General features: G+C 43.8%; 1 protein-coding gene across 2 annotated transcripts in view; it reads right to left on the minus strand.

Moving 5' to 3' along the window:
* Pdzrn3 (PDZ domain containing ring finger 3) overlaps nucleotides 1–21,613 on the minus strand; it is a 229,703-nt gene that overhangs the window by 6,731 nt on the left and 201,359 nt on the right. For both annotated transcript variants that reach the window (XM_041631464.1, XM_041631474.1), the window contains 3 exons: nucleotides 13,037–13,284; nucleotides 9,836–9,923; nucleotides 370–468 (listed from right to left, as the gene is read on the minus strand). In XM_041631464.1, the coding sequence (XP_041487398.1) occupies nucleotides 370–468; nucleotides 9,836–9,923; nucleotides 13,037–13,284 (435 nt within the window). The remainder of the gene's footprint in view (nucleotides 1–369; nucleotides 469–9,835; nucleotides 9,924–13,036; nucleotides 13,285–21,613) is intronic.

Here is a 21,613-nt window from a genome sequence, read left to right on the forward strand (position 1 = left end):
GAGAGACTTTAAAATATATAAACCATTCTGCCTACCATTGCACTGGAGTTGGGAAATGGGAGGCTGCTCTTCCCTCGGGGGTGAGCACACAGACCATGTAAACGACTCCATTTTATGGTTGGTTTGCGGCTTCTCAAGGGTAATTTTGCCTTATGTACCAACATTAGAACTTAACCTCTGCATAAAGATGGGACTCTGTGAAGTGTGATGAAGAGGGGCATGTGTGCTGTATCTTTCTGAAGATATTCTTGAGGAGCTAGGTCTAGGGTGTGTCAACAAATACAAAAACCAAACCAAAACAAAAAGCAAAAGCAAAAACCCAATCCTTTTGATTTTGAGAGGCTAATTTTCAAACCTTCGCATCCGTACCTCACTTATATAAATCCCAATGTCATCTTCATCATCCGTCCGGTAGCATACGGTGAGGCCCAGCTTGTCCTGGCTGTTCATCCTGTAGAGGCCCACTTCCTAGACAAAGAAAACCTTCTCTGTGAGACTCCAGCAGGCGAGGAGAGCTGGGAGCATGTCAAATGCTCTGAAAATATTTGGTTTAAATGATGAACTGGATTTCTTTGCATTCAACTGTGCAGAGCCAGTTAACTTACTGAACAAAAAGTGATTATGGACATGGGATCAATGCCCTGGGCATTTCTGACCTCTCAGTCAATATAAAGTCATTTTGAAAATAGTTATTTTATTGATCCTCCCCAAGAAAAATTACCCATATTTCAGTCAGCGTCAAGACCTCAGGGGTAGGGCTTTTAAAAAGCATTCTTTCAATGTCTGCCACAAACAATAATATTTCCCCGCTCTGAACGCTCCAGCCACTTTGGTACAAATGTTTCCAGCAGGTTGGGTTAGATTATCTCATGCTGCGCCCCTTAATATGCACAGGCGCAGAACTCGCAAACAGATTACGCATAAATTGATCCAAGAAAGCAGGGTAACGTGATAGTGTGCAATTAATGCCTTCCACAACAGCTGTGATATTTACAGTCGAAAATTAGTTTCAGCCACTGTTCCTGCAAATTAAATGAGATAAAAAGCAAACTGAACCCAACACGGGGACATACGATGACAGGCAACGTTATTGTTTGTGCCAATTAGTCTGCACTTCGGGATGAAGTCAGAACTGTGAAGGTTTTGGGAGTTCCGCGAGGATGCTTCAGGTTGTCTGTGAGTGTTTACAAGTCTACTCACCCTGCCACTCACTCTGCCAGTGACTCACGTGGGGTTTGTGCAGCCCCAAGCTGTGGGTCAGTTTGAGGGACTACCTGCTCATAAGTTGTCCAGCTAACTCTTTAGTCTGATTTTTTATGGATTTTGCTGTATAACCAGGAGGAGGGAAGGGCTCTGAGATGAGGTCTTCAGGCTACTCTGACAGAGCCACTTGCAAGTGGTATCTCTAGAGACACTTCCTGGCATGTGGGAAGGGCATGGCAGTCTTGGTGGAGACAGCCGTCCCTTGTGAAAGACAAGGTGGCTAACATCACTGGTACCTGCAAAGTAGAAGAACAGGGCATATAAAGACTCTGCACCAGTGTGGTCAAAGTCTTATAAATGGGGAAGAAAGAAGCAAGGTGTATGTGGACGTGGGGCTAGGCCAGAACAGGTGGCACTCCATAGGCCTGCGTGAGGAGCTTCGCTTTGGGTTTAGGTGGACATTGCCCTGCTCTGATGGACTTCTCCCTGGCTGATCTGTCTCATATAAAATAGTTATGAAGGCATACACACATGCACACACACACGCACACACACACACACACACGCACGCACGCGCGCACACACACACACAATCCCTAGTCTACCTTCAGCTAGAGGCTTTATCATGGGCTTGTTGATTTGCCTAAGCCTTTATTTGCTTACTAGCACATGGGGGACAGGGAGATGAGGCTCCCAGCACTGGGCCTGAGTGGCAGTTTAATAGTTGTGTTTGGGTCACAACAAGTAACCAGTGGTTACCACAAGCTGTTTGTGCTTGTTGAACAGCCCTCCTTAATAAGATGCTGTGAGCTTATTTTCTCATCACTGATATGTTAATTAATTCAGTGGCTTCCTAATGATAGCTCTAACAATATGGTAAATTCTCATTAAACGAAACTCTTAATTTCTGATGCTTTAGTTGTATTAGATGAAAATTTCCTCCCTCATCTGCGAGTATGTGAGTTAGACTGATTTTAAGGGGTGTATTTCATCATGACAGTAATCTCCAGACTCTTTGGAATAACTAGTTGTTACCCAACCAATGTAAGTGACACATCACACATCTGTGTTTCAAACACCTCTCAGGCATCCTCATTGGGTTGTAGTCTGTCTGAGACAGTGCTAAGGGACAGTCTTCCTTGGACAGTCCAGAGTTCTGCCACTGAGCCTTGGGCTCTTACTTGCAGGACACATTTGGTTCTGGAACAGGTTGAACAGAAAGCAAGACCATATGGAAAACTGGAGGGAGACAAAGAGAGCCATAACTGATGTAGAAATTCCTCTTCCAGTAGGATTCTGTATGACTTCTAAGATGACAGTCTCTTAAACTAGTGAATATGCCACAGCCCTGGTGTGCTTTATTCCAACCCTCCTTGAACTATAATTCATGGTCTGAACGAAGAACTCATAGAAGTTGAGGGAGGTGTGTAGAAAGTTCTCTGACATTTCCTGATAACCAAAGGCATGGCTGTTTATCTGAAGGTGGTGTAGGCCAGCTGCCCACAGGATGAGTTAAATACCCCTGCATCAGTCAGTCACAGACCAACAATGAGGCTGCACAGCTTGCTCTGGGGATCTTTGATCACAGCCAGGCACGACTCTGTGACACACACTCTGAATGGCATATGAGACCAGGAAGATCTTTGGAAATCATATCACAGATAGGAACTATGTGGTGGATTAGTGGTTTTGGGGTAGGAAAAAAGAAAAAGGATGGTTGGTCCTCTATTACAGAGAAAAGGGTTCTCTTTCTCTCTCCAGGTACCAAATATGTCAGTATCTAATATCATGGTTTGGATAAATACTTATCATGAAAAGCACCTCTTTACTTTCGGGCCAGAGTTTTAATTGTCAAAATTAGGAGAGTATTATACTAAGAGATTTTAGTTCATATTCCTGCTAGTGTGATTTTGCTTTTTCTTGTCCCTATAAATTTGTATGCTCAACTTTTCATAAGGAGGGGGAAATTTTTAGCACAGAATTTCACCCTGCAATGGAAGATATCTTAAAAGTGCTGAAGAGATGGCCCAGTGGGCAAAGTGCTTGCTAGGGAAGAATGAGGACCTGCGTTCAGAGCCCAGCACCACCTAAAAGCTGGGTGTGTTTTAAACCGTATAGCACCAGGGTGGCAGAGATAGGTGGAAGGTGGACCTGAAAGCTTGCTGGCTAGCTGGTCTAGCTGAAGGAGTGACTTCCTTAAAAAAAAAAAAATAAGTTGTTCTAGAGAAAACACCAGAAACTGACCTCTGACCTCTACACAGGAGTACACATACTCAGAAAATACCTGAAAAAAATTTACAGTATTTTCTATTACAGAGAAAAGGGTTCTCTTTCTCTCTCCAGGTACCAAATATGTCAGTATCTAATATCATGGTTTGGACACATTTTTATCAGAGTCCCTGATAATTAACTCAAAGCCCACTCATGCATGTGTACTCAAACACTCGGTGTGTTGCCGTTAGCCTGACTTTCAGTGAACAAGCTGGGGTTGGCTCTACTTTCCCTGAAATGCAGCAACATTGCAAAGCTCTTGAGTTGAACCCTGACATAATGTGGCCACATGGAAGACTTCACAGCTGACCCTATGGGTTTGTTCATGATTGAAGTACAAGTGGGTTAAAAATGTCCTAAAATCACCTTTGAACTTTATGGATATGGCATATATGAAATACAAATGAGCTTTATGTTTAGACCTGTTTCCTAGCATCTTTACCCCATTGTTTACATGTAAATACTTCAAAATCTGAAACATTCCTTGTCCCAAGCATTTGGGATACAGGGTGCTTAGCCTGAAATAGATGCTACAATAGCCGCTGTTTCACAATTTGCATAGTAGAGAATAAGGTTCGCTTACAGTAGTTTCTCCCCGTCAGGGTAGTTTTAGAACACAGGGTCCCTCACAACAGCAGACTGAGGTAGAGATTAACGCCGTACTCAGCCTTTGAGCCCCGCTACCAATCCTCCTGGGACAGATTTTCATGGAGACGGACCTATTCTCAGTGTGGCAACTATCACTGAAAGGCTGTAAAGGCCACCCTCCTTCTTTCCCATAGATATGTGGTCCACCTGGCTCCAGCATGAGACACAGATCGTCAGTAAGGGGACAGCAGGGGAGGCACCTGCTCTAAATACTCTCCTTGATGTCTAAATTCTCTCTTCCACACCCACTTTAGTTGCCTATGAAACAAGACTTTACAACCTGATCTTTAAGGACAAGAATGGTAACATTATTCTTGTTGAAGATATTCTTGGTGATTTGTGGTAGTGGATGAGCCAGTGCTAGCAACATACATGGCAAGCAATAAACAAGAGCATCTGGAATTTAGGAATATGCTTGGCATTGGTGTTTAATCTCATGGGTTGGGCTAGAATAGTTCCTCACTTTATCTGGACACTCTTAGAAACTCTAGACAAAAGCCTATGGTAAAATTACCTTCTAGAAGGCACAGGACACAGTTTAACCTCAACTGCTATTTCTCCAGAATGGATCTCCAGTCCAGAGAAGAGGCTGTGGCTAAGCCAGAGTGACCTTAACAGGTTTTTGATGATCTTGAGAAAAGGAAGAATAAGATCTCCACTGTCTTTGGATCTGCATAGATTCCTGTTTTACCTTGACTTGAAGATGACAGGAAGGCATTCATAGCTAAATAATGGATTATACAACGTCAGCAACACCCAGCCTTGCCATGAAGGCATGGTATGTTCTTGATTAAATTAAACAAGCTTGAGATTTTAAGGGAGAAGGAAGATCTAATGAAAACACAAGCTTGGCTTGGCCACCAACAAACATGTCAAGTTCTCTTGAACAATCCTTTTCAGCCACTTGACTCTTGGTCAATGAGACCTGGGGAAAGTAAAACACCCTCAAAGTTACTGGGCAGCTGGTCAGTTTTCAACCTTGACTTCTGCCTCTGAGGCAGCCTAGCCTCATTGGGCTCAAAGCTGAAGGCATAGGGGTTATCAATACACAGCTGTTGAGATGATGGAGATAGGATTTCAAAGAAGACCATTAATCAAACAGATATGAATAATGTATCAGCATTAGCTGGATTACACCAGCCCCATCTCTGGTATCCTGTTGCATACTGGTCTAGATGGACTATTTGATAAAAATGAGGGCTGAGTCTGACATTTCAGATGAAACTTACATGGTATTCCAATTAACAGTATTAAGAGGGCCACACCACCCTCATGACTCAAGGTCTTTGTTTCAGCCTCAGGGAATTAAATTGGAAGATACCCTAAACTTAACTCAAATGCTTTATGCCTTTCTGAGAAGCCCAGTCACTTCTTCATAATTCTCCACGTTCCTGGACCAGGCTGGCCGACAGTTATCTAAACTGTTCCTGTATATATTCATGGTGTTTCATGGGAGGCAGCCATGTCTCTAACAAGATCACGGTTTTCCTGAAGACCTCACATCAAAATATTCATCCCTCCCTTCAATAAAGATTTAGGTGCCAAAATATTGGACACAGACTACTCCAGACACCATCTGGGAATGAGCAATGGAACAGCCCACTCTCACGTGGAGCTCGTACTCTAGTGGGGTCATCAGACAAGAAGCAGATGATGGTGCTGTTGGACCACAGTATAACCCAGAAAACTTCTCTCAGAGGTGCAATGCTAGGCAAGACTGAATTCTGATATCTCAAGGGCCTGGTTTTAGGTGGCCATGCATACAAAACAAGAATCTTGAAGATCCTTGTGATATTTGGAAAGGCTGACTCAGCCAGAACAGGGCATGCCAGATTCCTTAAATGAGCGCCCACCTTTTGTTTCACAGCTTTAACGGGAAAATTCTAGATTGGTTACAGTTTCCCGTGGCACTCCCTGGACATCCCAATTCCCATCTGGTCTACTTCCCGCTATTCTGAGAAGTCAGAATCATTCAGACATCCTCCCTCCCTCATCAAACCCATAGCTGGCCTTTCCTTCCCGGTCTCTTAAGGACAACGTCAAAACAATGCAGGTGACAGCACTTTCCCAGACTGGGTAGGATGCTACTGCAGAATCACAGGGGAAATTAAAACAATAGAGTATGGGGGGAAAAGCTTCATCAGACATCTATTTTCTTTTTTAATTGCCTGCAGGAAGACCTGGAGCAGGTGTTCTGTACCTGAAAATTCAGGGGCAATTATTCGGTAGCTCAACTCTGGGGTGTACTTGGGAATAAGCCCTTTAACGCTAAGCAATTTCACAATAACAGGGATTTGACACTTACCTAAATATGATCATTTTGTGTACTTTAGAAGCAAGAACATCTGTTTTCCCCTCTGCATTGGCTCTGATAACATCCCCACACACTCGTATATATTTTCCTCACACATAGCAGGCATGGACCGGTTGTTCTTTTATCTCATTCAACTTGGGCGATGAGCATTACACTGCGAACGGGCTTTCCACTTGGAAGGCAAACCTGATCTCTCTGATATCAGATCCCACACCTGGAACAAGACAGGTGGGGACCTAGCAGAGACGCTGTCAGCAGGTCTAAGAAATCCTAGGAGGAAGAGACGGTGCTTGCGGTGCTTGCGTATCTTTCTGAAAAGGAGGCCTGCCGTAGTAAATTCAGATCTGAGCAGGGGGTTGTTTATTGACCCCTTAAACTGACAACAAAGCTTGTCTTGGTATCCTTCTAAGATACACCCTGGCCACAGATTAGAGGTCCAGCCATTGTTCTCCAGTGAACCCCAGTGAGACCCTGAATGTTTTCCTATCTCTTAGGCTGTAAGAGAACACCTGGGACTAGCGACTTTATTCAGAACAGAGGTCTTCTTCTTGTACCTTATGGTTTGGGAGGTACAAAAGCATGCTGCTGGCATCTGCTGGGCTCTATCACAGCATGGCAAAGGGCACCATGGCAGAACCATGTTTGAGAGGGAGAGAACACGTGACAGAGTAGGAAGCAAGAGTCCACAGCCTAGGGGGCGGCTCTACTTTGTAACAATCCTCTCCCATTGAAACAGATGCATCCCTCCCCCCTCAAGGCTGTCTTTAATCCCTTTAAAGCAAAGCCCCCATGGCCTAATTACCACCCACCAGGCCCAGACCCTTAAAGGTTTGCCTAGTTCTTCACATGGCCGTTATGGAGACCAAGCCTCCAACACACAGGCTCCCTATCCAAACCTGGCCCTGTAGCTTTCATTACATTGTTGCTATCACCATTTCATGAAGTATCTTAGCTGCTTTTCTCGAAGTGAAAGGTATGAGACTGTAGTTCCTTTGAGTGGTGGTGGCCCCAGGTCCTGCTGGTCCACAGCGGCTGAGAAGGCTGCTGCACCCGTGGTTTTTGCTCATGGTAGTCTTCATCACTTAAGCACTGTCTCATACTCATATTTTTCAGGGACAAATACTAAGACGTGTTCAGACCTAGCTGTCAGTGAGCATTTTTATTGGCAGGTTCTATACGTTATTGACTTTCACTCTGTTCTGCAGTAAGAACTATGTAGCTCTCCAGGATGTAAAAAAGAGACAGCTGTCCTAGGCTTTCAAGCTGCTTCTATTGTGAAAGAAGCCATCACTGCTAAATAGTACCACTTCTTTAGCAGGGCAGTCTGGATTACACAGCAGGGGCCAGGAGAGTAGATGCAATGTAAATGGATAGATTTCCTCTGGCTGACTTTAACATGGGGCCAAAGGGCTTACCTGACAGTATCATCTGCTATCTTGACCCTGCTCTACAAAAATAGTTCCCATGTAAGCTTTGAAATTTTAGAAAAACATGTTGAAATTTGACACAATGATTTCCCAAAAATGTAAAGAAACACAAGAAAAAATTAATCTTCTATTTTTTTCATTTTTCCCAAAGAAAAAGTGAGAAGTAGAACTTGGTTGGCTACTTGGTGTCTAAGTATTTTAAAACTCAACATAGTACAATGGACACTGTAAACATCTAGACTCTCTGTCCACTATAATACTTGGGGAAAGCTGTGGATTTTTGTGATGTTGTCAAGATCATTTTAGGAAATGTCAAGCATCTGGGAGCAGCTCCTTTTTGTTGGGAGGTGGCTGCATTCAGTCATCCTATTTACCACCCTATTGTTGAGTATTGTTTTTGAGTAAAAAGTGGTGATCCAACAACAAGCATGGCCTGATAACCCAATAACCCTCAGGGTACAGTAGTGGCAAGCACACCTTGGCTGTAACCAACATCTCTTTAACTGGACTTAACACTCATTCAACAAGAGGGAAACTATGCCTGGTACTGGAAACCTGGCTAAGTACTCAGTGTGAGTGGAGTCATGGATTCTGAGGAGGACCTACAATTGCTATGCTATTCAACTAGTACAATCCCTGGTTTATTATATATCCTGACTATATTCTAAATATTTGTCCTTATGCCCACAGATAAGCATAGTCCTTACTCCTAATCAAGGGAACTTCTTTTTGCAACAGACAAAGCCCATTACAGAAAACCATAACCAATGCAGAGTTGTATAGTCTAGTCTCAACGGATGAATTTACAATAAAATCCCTGCACCTAACACTAAAGGGTTATTGTGGAAAAGGGGATGGAAAGATTGTAAGAGCCAGAGGAACAGGGAGTTTGCTGTGAGACTGAGCTTCCTAGCAACCTCAGAAGCTTAACTCATAAAGTCTCACTAATATGACTGCCAGAAAAGTAACTGAACAAGGACAATAACAATAGACATGATAAAGTGGGTGGAGGAAAGAACCTTGAGGCCTCAACCCTACATGAGAACTAGGGTCAAATAAGGAAGCTAGAGAGTTGGAGATTTGCCTTCCTTAGAGAAGATTTGTTATCCAATACCACGGGTCAGCCTTGAAAACATACCTACAAGTAACATGCTGCAGATCAAGCAGGTTGTATTTATGCATTTAGGAATACACACACACACACACACACACACACACACACACACACACACACACGTAACAACAATTAATGAAGAAAGAGGCCATTTGAAAGAGAGTAAGAAATAGGAAAGGGAAGAGAAGATGATGTGATTACATTATAACCTCAAAAAACAAAAAAAAAATTAAAGAGTGATGATCATGTGAACAACAGCAAGGTGAGAGGGCATGCAATATTTGCAGTGTGTGCAGGTTTCATGTAGGTTTATGTGTGTGTATGTGTGTGACTTGCCTGTGTATGCACATGTTGGACCATACATGTGTCACACGCCTTCTTCTGTTGTTTTCCACTTTATATTTTGAGGAAGAATTTCTTTGCTGAACCCTGAGCTCACTGATTCAGCTAAGCTTCCTGACCAGGGAGCCTCCAGGATCTACATAATCCTGCATCGTCTAGATTTAGGGCTACAGACACATGCCACCATACCCGGCCTTTATGTAGGTGCTGGGAATCCAAACTCAAGTACCCAAACTTATACAGCAAGCACTTTAACACTGAGCCACCTTCCCAGTCCCTAAGACCCCCTTTTGACAGTGTGCCCTGGAGCCCTGACTGTTAGGCTTTGTCCTGAATTAATAGAAGGAGGAAGAAGCTGAGCTGTGCCTTTAAAGTTGGTGGTGGGGGAGTTACTAAGAGGTTCAGATTTTGATAATTTCATTATTATCTAAACCACATTTACACTTGCAGAGAACGCTAGCTTTTTCTGAGTCTAATGGAGATTCGCTAAGAACGAGAAGCAGCAATGGTTCCTACCTCTAGCTCCAGCTCTTCCCTGTCCATGTCCTGATGGATGTCCCCCATGTAGTCATTCGGATCATAGTATTCATGGGATGAGGGGTGCCTGCAAAGAGACAGAAGGTTGTCAAGACCTTGATTCTTTGATAATTATCTGTTTTCTTGTCCCCAGCCATTGTTAGTACAGGATCCCCTCCGGATCCCTCTCCCTTCAGGTGTGGCTCTCAACATTGCCATCCCGGTGCTAATTTGAAACCGTATGTAAGCTCATACAGACAGGAACATATTTCTGTAGAGAGTCTGCTGCCTTCATCAGAGCCGCAAAAGGTCTAGAAACTCAAAACAAAAGAACCAAGGAAGCCATTACTTTGGTGAAGATTAACTTCCTCTGGAAATGCGAAGGTGCAGATTAGTGTATACCTTGTTATTTCCAGTCTCTCCCTTAGCCTGCCCTCATCGCTTCACCCTGAGTACAGCAACTGGTCTCTAGACTGAAGAGTGGTCCACTGTTTACTTTTAATCTTGATGGCAAAAGCTCAAATGTAAGCAACACTCAGATGTGTGCTGGTCTCTGAGACCAGTTTCAAGGGACATGATGGAAACTGCTGAGCCGTTTGCTGGGATGGTGGATTTCAGTTGTTTTGTGTTGATTCCCCCAGTGAGAAATATATTTGCCGTCACAGCTGTGTGCACATGTGTGTGAATTTACACCTCCTTGCAGGCGCCAGTACTCATGGGTGCTTGTGTAAGTGTGTGTATACATCCCTTATCCTACTTGAAAGCCAAGAACACTCATGTTTTTAGGACAACACATGTAACACACAGTTTGAGCCCGGCATCTCCTAGAAATGGTGTTAATGGAAACTCCAGGAACAAGAGCGATGGGAATTAAAGCACATTTGGCCAGTGGCTCTGGAGGGACTTGGAATTGCACACCAGATGCAGATAAACATTGCCCTTGGCTGGGGACCCAAAGCTGCACATTTTTGCAGGTCAGGTAGCAATCAAGGGGGCTCTGATAATCCCTGGCAACCACTTAGTTTTGAAACAATAGGTCAGACATAGATGGAAGGGCAGGCCGTTTCTTTCCAGCCCAATCAGGCAATATATACTGCCTGCACTTAAGGGGCTTTTAGACCTGAGGATCCTGTTGTAAGTTCTGGGCTTTCAGTCATCAACCCAACACCCCCCTTCAGCCCCCCCCAGCTCAACCCCAACATGCAGTCTTGCTGTTGCCTGACCTCTGGACTTTGTGACATTTCTCAAGTTCCCTCAAGGGGATAAGTCATGTCATGTTAGTTAAACTTAAGAGGAAATTAGGGGTTTGGCTTCTAAAAAGCCTGTCATTCTGACAGTTCAACATCTGAGAGTCTTAAAGGGCCCATCAATAACACGAGCACAAGTCTGGCCTGTAGTGTCAAGTAACTGGTTTTAAGGCCATGCTCGGGGAAAGGGCCAGATGCTTCCCAGGCTCAGCTGGACACGGCAGTGTCATGGCTGAGAGGTGAGATGGGGTCGCCCTGCCTTCCCACCAGAGTCACTGCAATATGCTGAGTAGACCTTCAGTCTACAGCACCCATTGTCTATAGGTGTTGCGGGAGCTCTTCCCGCTCCTTCGCCTTCATATAGGTGGACTAAGGAGCGCTGATCAGGTCCTTAGTCTACAACGCCTGATGTCTACAGCAGTGGTTCTCAACCCGTGGGTTGTGACCCCTTTGAGGGTTACATATTGGATATTCTGCAATCAGATATTTACATTATGAATCATAGCAGCAGAAAAATTACAGTTATGAAGTAGCAATGAAATAAGTTTATGGTTTTCGGTCACCACAACATGAGGAATGATATTAAGGGGTCACAGAATTAGGAAAGCTGGGAACCAATGCTGTCTAGGTAAATAAAGGAGCAGCGAGCAGGACCTCAGTCTGCAGAACCCTCTCTCTCCAGGCAAAGAAGGGAGGTGACAGTTCTTTGCAAGCCTGTACACTGTACGAATGGTGAGCGTTACATGAAGGTCCTGTCTCCTCCCTTTTCATGCTGTCAGCTGCACCAGAATTCACTCTTGTCAACTGGGGAATTAGCCCCGGTTGCGGATGACAGCTAACCACTAAACCCATGAGATGAAAGGCAAGCCTTTGTCTGCGAATTGACAGAACCACGGGAGATGTGTGCGTACTCCAGCTACCGGATGCCTAATGGAAATCCAACAGGTATGGCTCAGAGGCCTCCCTGCAAGAGCAGAAAACGCCTTTGAAATAATGCATCCAGACAATTACCTGAACCCCGATGGGGTCGAGATGGGAAAAGACAGGTGTACCTGTGTCAGCTAAACAACCTGTGCCCTCAGAGTGCATCGTTACGTGGGGAAAAAGGTACGTTTAGCTGGGCATCTTTCAGCCAGCGGTGTCGGTAGCTTTCTCACTCTTGAATTATTCCTGAATTACCAGTCACTGCCTCCACTTAATTGAAGGCTTACCCGATGACGAGACACACATTATTCTTATTTAATCCTATGAGACAGGTATGACTTACATCTGCATCTTAACACAGCACAGAAAAAAAAAAAAAACAAAAATAGGCTGACCCCGACTCCACAATAGACATTAGTTCGGGCAGCAAATCTACGTGACCTGAAGTCTCTGAACTGCTTCATGCTTTCTGTAGAAGGTAGAGTTGTGAAGAAAGGTATTACTGAGGTCTATTTGATCACAACTACTACGCAGTTGGCACATGGCAGTAATTATTTGTATGGGGTAGATCTGGGTTTTGTGCATGGATGCAGGGCTGAAATGACACCCAAGGAAGCAGAGTGCATAACCTCCAGGGCGCTTCCTATACTCAGCAGCTTACTTTGCTGTCTATTTTAAACGACTATCAGCATTCCTTCCAGTGGTAACTAGAAAATCTTCAAATTACCCTTTGCAGTGATTAAATTTTTATTCCGACACAACTTTTACAACAGTTGTAAGTAATTTTGTTCTTAGAATATAATTTGAATAACTCTGCTCCAGGGTTATAATAAAGTCATTAATATGTCAGAGCAGTTTTGAGCAGGACTCGATTTATTGCCTCTATAAACAATAAAGTTAAACACAGGCAACTTGGAGGAAAATTATAAGATGCATTCATTTCTTGCTCTCCATGGAAAGGAAGAAGCCAATTTTCCCAGAGTCTTTGGCTATATGCAGCAAGTTCGCAAGTCATGGCCAGGATACTTACTCTTCAGGCAGCAGGTAGGGATCCAGCACGGGTGGGCTGGGAGAAGACATCTTTGTCAGGGCCATGATGTGCTCGAAGGTAATGTCAGTTTGGGTGCCTGTGTCTACCAGCTGCGACTCTGAGGCCGGCGTGAACATTTTGGTTCGAGGTGTCCTTCTCAACACCTGTACCACGATGGGCTCCTTGGCTGTCTTGAAAGCTTCCACGGCCTGGTCATGAGTTGCTCGGGATAAGTCTTTGCCGTTGACCTACCGAGACATATTTAGAATGGGAAGATCATCATAAAGCAGAAACTGGAGAGATCGGTTAGCGTCTTAAGGGCTTCTAGGTATAAAGAGCCAAGTGGAAGGAGAATGTTGGGGGTACCCGAGAACTTCAGTTCTCTCCATCGAGTAGGAGTCGAGGGGTACAGATCTGGCATTAAATAATAAAGCACACAGCAGGGATGCCTTGGCCTCCACCCAGAATGTCTTTAATGCAATTTCATCACTTGCTAATCTTCCCCATGGAAAAAAAGAGCAGCCTCGGGCTCCACGCCTGCATCTGGGAATGATAACTAACTAGAAATTAATTATGTTATTTTGTTTTTATGGTGTATAGTCTTCCCAGTGTGTGTCAAGTCTTTTTGTGTGGATGCGCGCGTGCGCGCACACACACACACACACACACACACACACACTTAGATCTTAGGACTCATACACACACACACTCTCTTAGGACTAATGCTCACACACATACATGAACATACTTAAATATCTGAATTAATGCAGCAGGCAGACTGGTCACCCATCCATCACTTCTGTGTATCCTCTGCTAAGGGATTTCACACTGGTCTCCCTTCCCATCTGATCAGGGGTCTTACCATCACAGGGGCACCTGAGCTGTGTGTTCTGACTGACTGGTCTTAGTCCACCATAGTGGTTTTGAATTTTCCGTCTAATGATGGAGAGGCCCGAGACTTAGAGGAGGAATCTGCCAGGATTTATTTTTTTTAAATAGATGTGAAATAGGGATGGCCCTTCTTGGATTCTACGGAAGCCATTTTGCCTGTGGTGGTCTCCTAAAACCATGTGTAGAACTAACTAGTGAGGCCAACTTAATATGTGAACCATGGCGGAAAAATAGGGACAACAATCCATTCTGCTGATATAGTCCCTAGATTTTAAGGTGTTTGATTTGGATCTTAAATTTTTATAGTCCAAAAACATAAACAGGTTTATATTAAACATAACAGGTATAATATGCTCGTGCATACTGTAGAAGTAGACATAAGCGTTTTCCAATGCTTTCTTAGGATGGTCTTCTATCTACATAGAAAACCTCTGTGGACACATGTACTCAAGGGCTACATCTCCAGCAGCTTATTGCTACAGAACAATGGCGAGAAGGCTTTACTTACATAAATTCCATAAACCTGTGCTGGAACCACCATGTGAACATTCACACAACACCCAAAAAGGGCTACATGAAGGGCCTTGCAGTTCAGCATAAACTAAGAATTCCCCATATCTTGATGGACTCAATGTGGAGTCTTCTGAATTTAACTGTGGGGGCACCCGTCACATCTCTTCTACTCAGCTATGGAGAAAAAGAGTGGTCCAGAGCTGTCTGAGAAATGCATATCCTTCTATGAAACACGGAATGTCACTATTGCGTAAGGCTGGCTTTCACTAAAAGGGATATCTGACGTCAGTGCCTAATGGTACAGTATTCAAAGTGCCCTGTGGTTTCCAACCAAACACAGTTCAAGTTCACACCTACAAAAGCCCGTGATTCTTCTCTTACATCTAAGGATTGGATGACCAGAGACATAACTGTGGGGTCAGGCCAGCGGTGGCATCCTGGCTGAGAGTTTGGGATCTATTTTCTTATTGGAGGAAGATTTAATTACAACGTGATGATCCTTTGGATTATTATGAAGTTTAAGATAATATACATAATAGTGTAACATGCCGATGTAAAAATGTATTAAGATACCAGTGCTGAAGGTCAGTCTATACCACAATAGTCCCTTTCCCAGGAGAAAACATCCACAAACCACAATCATCGGGCTTCAGCCTGGGGAGGTTGCCTTGAGAGGCATTTGTTTACTGAAAGGCTTCTAGCTTCCTGCCCATCTTGTGTTCCTAAACTAACAATATATGCATAAATCATTTCAAGCTTCAACTTGGGATTCTCAGGGATGAGGAGTGGGGGCGGCAACGGATAAATTTCAGAGGACTTGACCCCTGCCACGCAAGCTTCTTGACAAGGTATTTTCAGCATCATTACATTCCTTTAGGAGACGACGAGACAAGGCGGGAGTTTACTATCCTAGACGATCTGTTTTTGCAGCCAAATTTGTTTTGAATTACCTCGTGCACATAACACTTATTACTCTGTCATCTTGCAATCACATCGCTGAGAGACTTAGCGAGGTGATGACTCTGGCGCATGCTGGCAGCCAACCGAGAATGACAACCTTTATTCTCAGGATTAGCATGGCATCTACATTACACACAACGGTGCTGATGATGGCTGCGATTAGGGATGGGACGCACACCCAGTGACGTTTGGCCCAGTCAAATTAAATATCATTAACTCGCCCAATTGAGCAGATTGCCTTTAAAACACTTTATGCAGCTCTAAAACCAAGTAAATGGAATGTTTTGGAACAAGAAATGCTGATTGCAAAGTTTATATTTATTATAAATTAAATGCCTAAGTTATTCACCTAAGGCTCTGGATGGTTCTCCCACCCCCACACCCCCAAGGAATGAGGGACAATTATGGAAAAAAATCCAATCACTGAGTCTCCGGGCAAACAGCACCACTGAAAATATGAGATGACACTAAGGAACCTTAAGGAGATCCTTCAGCGTAAGTTCTTCTGTGACAAGAGACAGATAGGCAGAGTGCATAGAAGGATTCCTTCCTGGCTCTGAGGAAGCCTAGGTAAAGCTACTGCTCTTATAAGGATGTACTTGTGGCTGTCATTTCTATAGTTTGTCATGACAACAATACAAAATTGGCGGGTTGTCCACTGGGGGCTGAAGTTCACTGACAGCCCATCTATCTTTAGTCATCTGCTCAATCAACTTGCATTGGCTGGGCTTATTTGTCTTTTGGTTGTCTGAATGCCACTGGATGTGTTTCGTAGGGAGCATAAAACAACAGTACGTAGTAACCACTTCAGAAACGGCCAGAAGACTGCACGGCAGATGGCATTTCAGTAAGACAATCCAGGAATGGTTTGATTTAGCTCTGGAGACCACAAATCCCAGAGACTTAGGACAATTGCTTCCCCAATACACAGACTGTCACAAGAAATACTACTGCCTACTGCGGTCACACGGTGTTATCTCAACATCTAGGAGTGAGCCAGAGAGGTGGCTCAGCATGTAAAAGTACCAGGTGTGCAAGTCTCGTGACCCAAGTTTGATCCCCAGTACCCATGTTTTTTTTTTTTTTTAAATAAAAACTCAAAAAGCCACATGTGGTACCATGCATATGTAATTCAAGGAATCCTATGGTCAGAGTGGAGGTGGAGGCGAGACTTGCTTGCCTGGAGTATGCAGCATAGCAATCGGAGTGAGCGAGGAGATCCTGATCAACAAGGTGGAAAGTGACAACCCTGAACACTAGCCTCTGACTTCCACACCTGTGCCATGGCAAGCACGTGCCTGCCTTTCCACACAGACAAAGTGAATAAAGAAAGTTAAAAACAAAACCCAGGAACCTAGGTTTGCAGCTTTCAGCGTTTGCTGCAACTGAAACGTAACACAAATAAAAGACATGCCCTAGCCTCTTGAACTTAGAAAATATCTACGTATGGGGAGTCATTTGGTTTCCAGAGCCTATCACAATCACCTCTATTTCTATGACACATGGAAATAACCCCAGCGTAAAATGCTAATGCAGTTTTAAAGCGGAACTGCTATAAATTGTGCCCCTGGCTAAAATCCAACTTTTATAGGGATCATTTAATTAAATACAGGGGCACTGGTTCCATTTTATAAAATATCATACCTCTGTTGTCAAACTAATTAAAACTTTGATTCCACTGAATCAAGAGGTGATAATAAACCACACGGTGGGGGAGAGAGGTAAAGGTTTCAGGCCCTGGCTTAGGCTGGATAATTTTTTTTTTTAAATTCAGGAAACTTCTATGTGTCATAATTTATTTTAAATTTATGATCTGCTTCAGGGTGCAAGGAGTAGAAGGCGACTTCTCTAAAATGTAGGCGTTATGGCTGTTAAGAAAAAATATGTACCTTGACGAACAAATGGTGTTTAAAGATCATGCTGCTGTGAACGGCACTACCCTTTAAAGTCACACATACACACAGACAGACACACAGACATATAGACACACTCACCGACACACGGACATATAGATAGACATACAGACACACACAGACATACATAGACACACAGACAGACACACAGAGACATATAGACACACACACAGAATAGACACACAGACAGAAAGACAGACAGACACACACACACCCTTAGACTACACTTACATAGATCTGGGTTCCTATGTAGTAACCACTTGAACCTACATGGTTAGTCTGGACTCTAACAGACAGTGTCCTTGGGAGTTTCTAAACTTGTCTTAGGAGTATCCTCACCTGCAAAATCCCCCCTTATTCCTTCCCAGTGTCCTCTACCACTGAATTTGTGGCCTGAGTAAACTTTTTATGTGATATTGGGGTTCAAACTAGGGGCATGCACATAGTCAGCCCAGGAAGTGCCCTGTCTTTGAGCTCCTTTCCGAGGAGCTCATTTTCTTCTTTTAAGGGACAAGGTGGGGTCATTCAGGTAAAGAAAAGCTAGCTCTCCATATACCCGCAATGGAAATAACAACACCAGATCCTCTGCTCTGCGTGACTACTGCTTCTGGCTGAGCAGTGGCAGCGTGCTTGGCCAGGAGGGGAATCGGAGAGGCTGGGATTACCAGCAGAACAGGACAGAAGGGCTGGCAAGGCTTTCACTTTGGGCCAAGTTCAAGATAGACATCAAAAGCATTTATTAGGTGCTAACAAAACAAACAAACAAACCAGAAACAAACAACCAAACAATCTAGGACCCTACACTTGTTATGAAAGGGCCCTGCGACCTCTCTAGTCTTGGGGATTTTGAGAAAGTCTTGCTACATTGGCCCAAATGGCCATGAGTTCTTGATCTTCCAAGTGCTGAGATTAGCCGAGCTTTGGTGTTTTTAAAGTCAACATTACTGGCTTTACATCTAACTGTGAACGCACACATTGGCACACTGAGGGAGGAGAGGCTGGTAGACTCGTGCAAGCGTCATATCTGAAGCCTATAGCACTATTTCATTCTGTTACGTTTCCTCTTTCTGGTGTAAACTTCTGCTGCTTTCTAAAATCGCTTGCATAAACTTTTAGTTCATTAGGTGATTTCCTCAGGAACTGCCTGAAAGAAAAAGTCTACCCTCAAGCCTCTAAAAATCAATCTCCCCTTCCTCCCTGCTCAACACAAACAGATTTCTCCACAGAACTGTTGACGTGAGGAATTTTAAATAATGTTAAAAAAGAGCATTGAGTAGTGTTTTGCATTTATGTCACCACAATGATTTAAGTGTCAGGCAGGGATGATCTTCTTGGATCCTCAGGAAGATGTGTAAGAGCTGGAGTATCAATAGACTAAAGTCAATGCCAAGTTCACACTTTGTGGCCTGAGTGCTTGGTTAGAAGGCACTTATGTGCGTTGTCATCTCGAGCAGGGTATTCAGATCATGGTGTCTTAGTTTACTTATCTATAAAGTGGGTTAATGGCAGGGCCCAGCTAACAAGGGTGTTGACAGAATAAAGCAAACTCTGCAGAGAAGCTGCTAAAGGCCTGGATCATAGCAAGCACTCGGTGATGTTGATCACTGTCGTCAATGACTTGATTTACAGAGGGAACCCCTCCACATGCTGAGAAAGTAGGAGTGATCAAGGCTCAGTAACCCAGGAGTTAAATTAGACAGGACTGAACATTCCACCTAGAAAATGTGAGGAAAAGCCAAATTCCAAGCAAATCACCCAAGAGATCTCAGGAAAGATATGTTTCTGGGTCCTGGGTCCATCTGAAGCTTGACATTCTGAACCCCACGTCCTCGGTGCCTGTCCTGGGTCACACACAGAATTAAATGTTTTGCATATATGATCTGATCCTTGGATCAGCTTCTTTTCTCATGGCTGTCTTTAAAAAACTGACAAAAACGCAACTGAAAAGAAAAAGGGTGTACTGTGATACAGTTTGAGGTGTAGTCCCCAGGGCAGGGACCGTATATCAGAAGCCGTGGCGGCAGGAGGCTACTTGCTCACATCTGGGAGGGTCAGGAAGCACCACTGCTCAGTCAGCTTCCCCTTTCCCAACACTCTGGATGACTTTCCTCCCTCACTCAATTTCCTCTGGAGAAACTTTTATTCATATACCCAAATGTGTACTTCCCTAATACTCTGTTTCTTAAAGTGAGTAAGTTGACAGTCAAGGTGACCATCACAGTCTTGTCTTCATAGTAAGGCCCACCAAGAAGTAGGTGGGAATAACAACCCTTGCATCTTGGATGCAGAAATAAAGCCCAGTTAGCTAAGCAATTCCTAAATGTTATAGTGCTCATGAATGTTAATATTGGATTGGCCCCAAACACACTGTCACCCCTGAGACATGTGGTTGGTAGACTGTTATCTGACCTGAGCCCTGGGAGGTTCAGGTGTTAAGTCAGAGGTATGAAGTATAGGAAAAGGTACCCTTATCAGCATCGTGGAGAAGAGAGGTTAACTCTGGATAAAAACCCTAACCACCACCACCACCACCACCACCACCACCACCACCACCCCCCCCCCCCCACCACCACCACCACCACCACCATCAACAACAACAAGCAAAGATGCTCGGGTAAAGAGCAAACACCTCTGCAAAGGACACTGTTTGTTCGTATGCACCTTGGTGCAGATGCCTGGGCTTGGCCATGGGATCCGATGAGCCTAGTTTAATGACCTTCCCCAGGAATCATTTTCATAATGGCACCATGCTTAATAAGTTTTGGATACCCCCCTATCCAAGCCCCTGTCTGCTCAATGGTAGAGAGGCTGAAAGCAAAGGGAGTCTGACGCTGCCTGTCAATGCATTTCTTTCTGAGCTGTCACATCAAATCTCGGTGTGCACGTGCCCCACACACACCCTCCAGGTGTTTTATGAGCTCTTCTGATGGAACACCAATGAAAACGGTGCAATCAGGACAAAAGCGATGTCAGCCGTCTGTTAAGACAGTTAAAATAAGAGCAACATCATACATTTAGAAGCCTCTCAATCCCAAAGAGAGGCAGAGCCATAGAGCAAATGTTAAAAAATGCTTATTGGATGTAATATCCTCAACTTCACAAGTTTTTCTTAGTAGGATATTGAAATTTTCTAACTCTCTTTATACAACACAAAGGTCAGCAACAAACCAATGGACACCAGGAAAAATCAAAGCTAACAAAGATCTGCTACAAACCGATTTCCTAGCTCGTATGTATTAGTTTCCTAAAATTTTAGAGTAACCCAAACAACCAGCGATTGGGTATTTTTTTTTTCTTGTTCCTTTGAAGAAAGAGGAGGATTATGACATGTAGCACTTGGTTCAAAACTAATTTTGGCTTTGCATAGCCAAGTGGTTCATCTCAGGAGGCAAACATCCACTGGAAGGATTGTGGTAGGATCCTTCAAGAAAGTGCTGTTGTATGAAACCACATGCCTGCAGTGCACACCCATGGACACTGATCCCCAGATCAGCTGCCAGCCTGGTGCCAGCCTAGGGGTAGACCACTGGAAGCAGAGGAATAGGTGTTCTTCCTTCTCTTCTCTAAGAGTTGTCATCTTGTCTCTCCAACAACATTTTAAATAGATTAGAATAATTATGAACTATGCTAAGAATTTTAAATGTTCTTTGGACCAAACAAAGGTGCCTAAGCCTTCCCACTTTTTGTTTCTCTGAGTTAATAAGTATGTTTAGCACTTCTGAGCATCTTCTGTGTTCCACCCACTATGCATAGTATTTTACACGCAGTGGCTCATTCATTTAGTTAATAACCCATGATGCTATGGCTCTAAAGGTAAGCAAAGCCAGACGTGGGAGCTGCCCCCACAGACTTCATAGTCTGACGAAGAAGGCAGCCTGTATGTAAGTCCACTAGAGAGTGAAGGAGTGATAATGTGGAGGGGGTAGAGGAGCAATTGCTAGGCAGAGGGAGCTTCCACGAGCAAGAGATGGTGAGTGCAAATGGGACGAGTAAGAGAGAGACAAGGAGGAAGAGGATACTTCAGATAGGAGTGTAATCATATTCAAAGGTCCTGAGGTGAGACTCAACATGCTGATGAGGAGAACCTTGTGAACAGAAAGACCGGGATGGTGGAGTGACGGCTGTTAAGTACTGAGACTGAAAGCAAATTGAGGACCCTTAGAAGAGGCACGTGAAGTGGCTTTTTAAAATTTAGATTTTACACTAACTTTTATTATTAATATACATTAAATGTATATTGAAAGTATAGGTTTATAAATATACACATATATATATCAAATGAAACAATTGTTATAGTCAT

Source organism: Microtus oregoni, unplaced genomic scaffold (assembly GCF_018167655.1).
Source record: "Microtus oregoni isolate MIOR12 unplaced genomic scaffold, Mior012 000002F_ref0000024, whole genome shotgun sequence".
Classification (NCBI taxonomy): Eukaryota; Metazoa; Chordata; class Mammalia; order Rodentia; family Cricetidae; genus Microtus; species Microtus oregoni.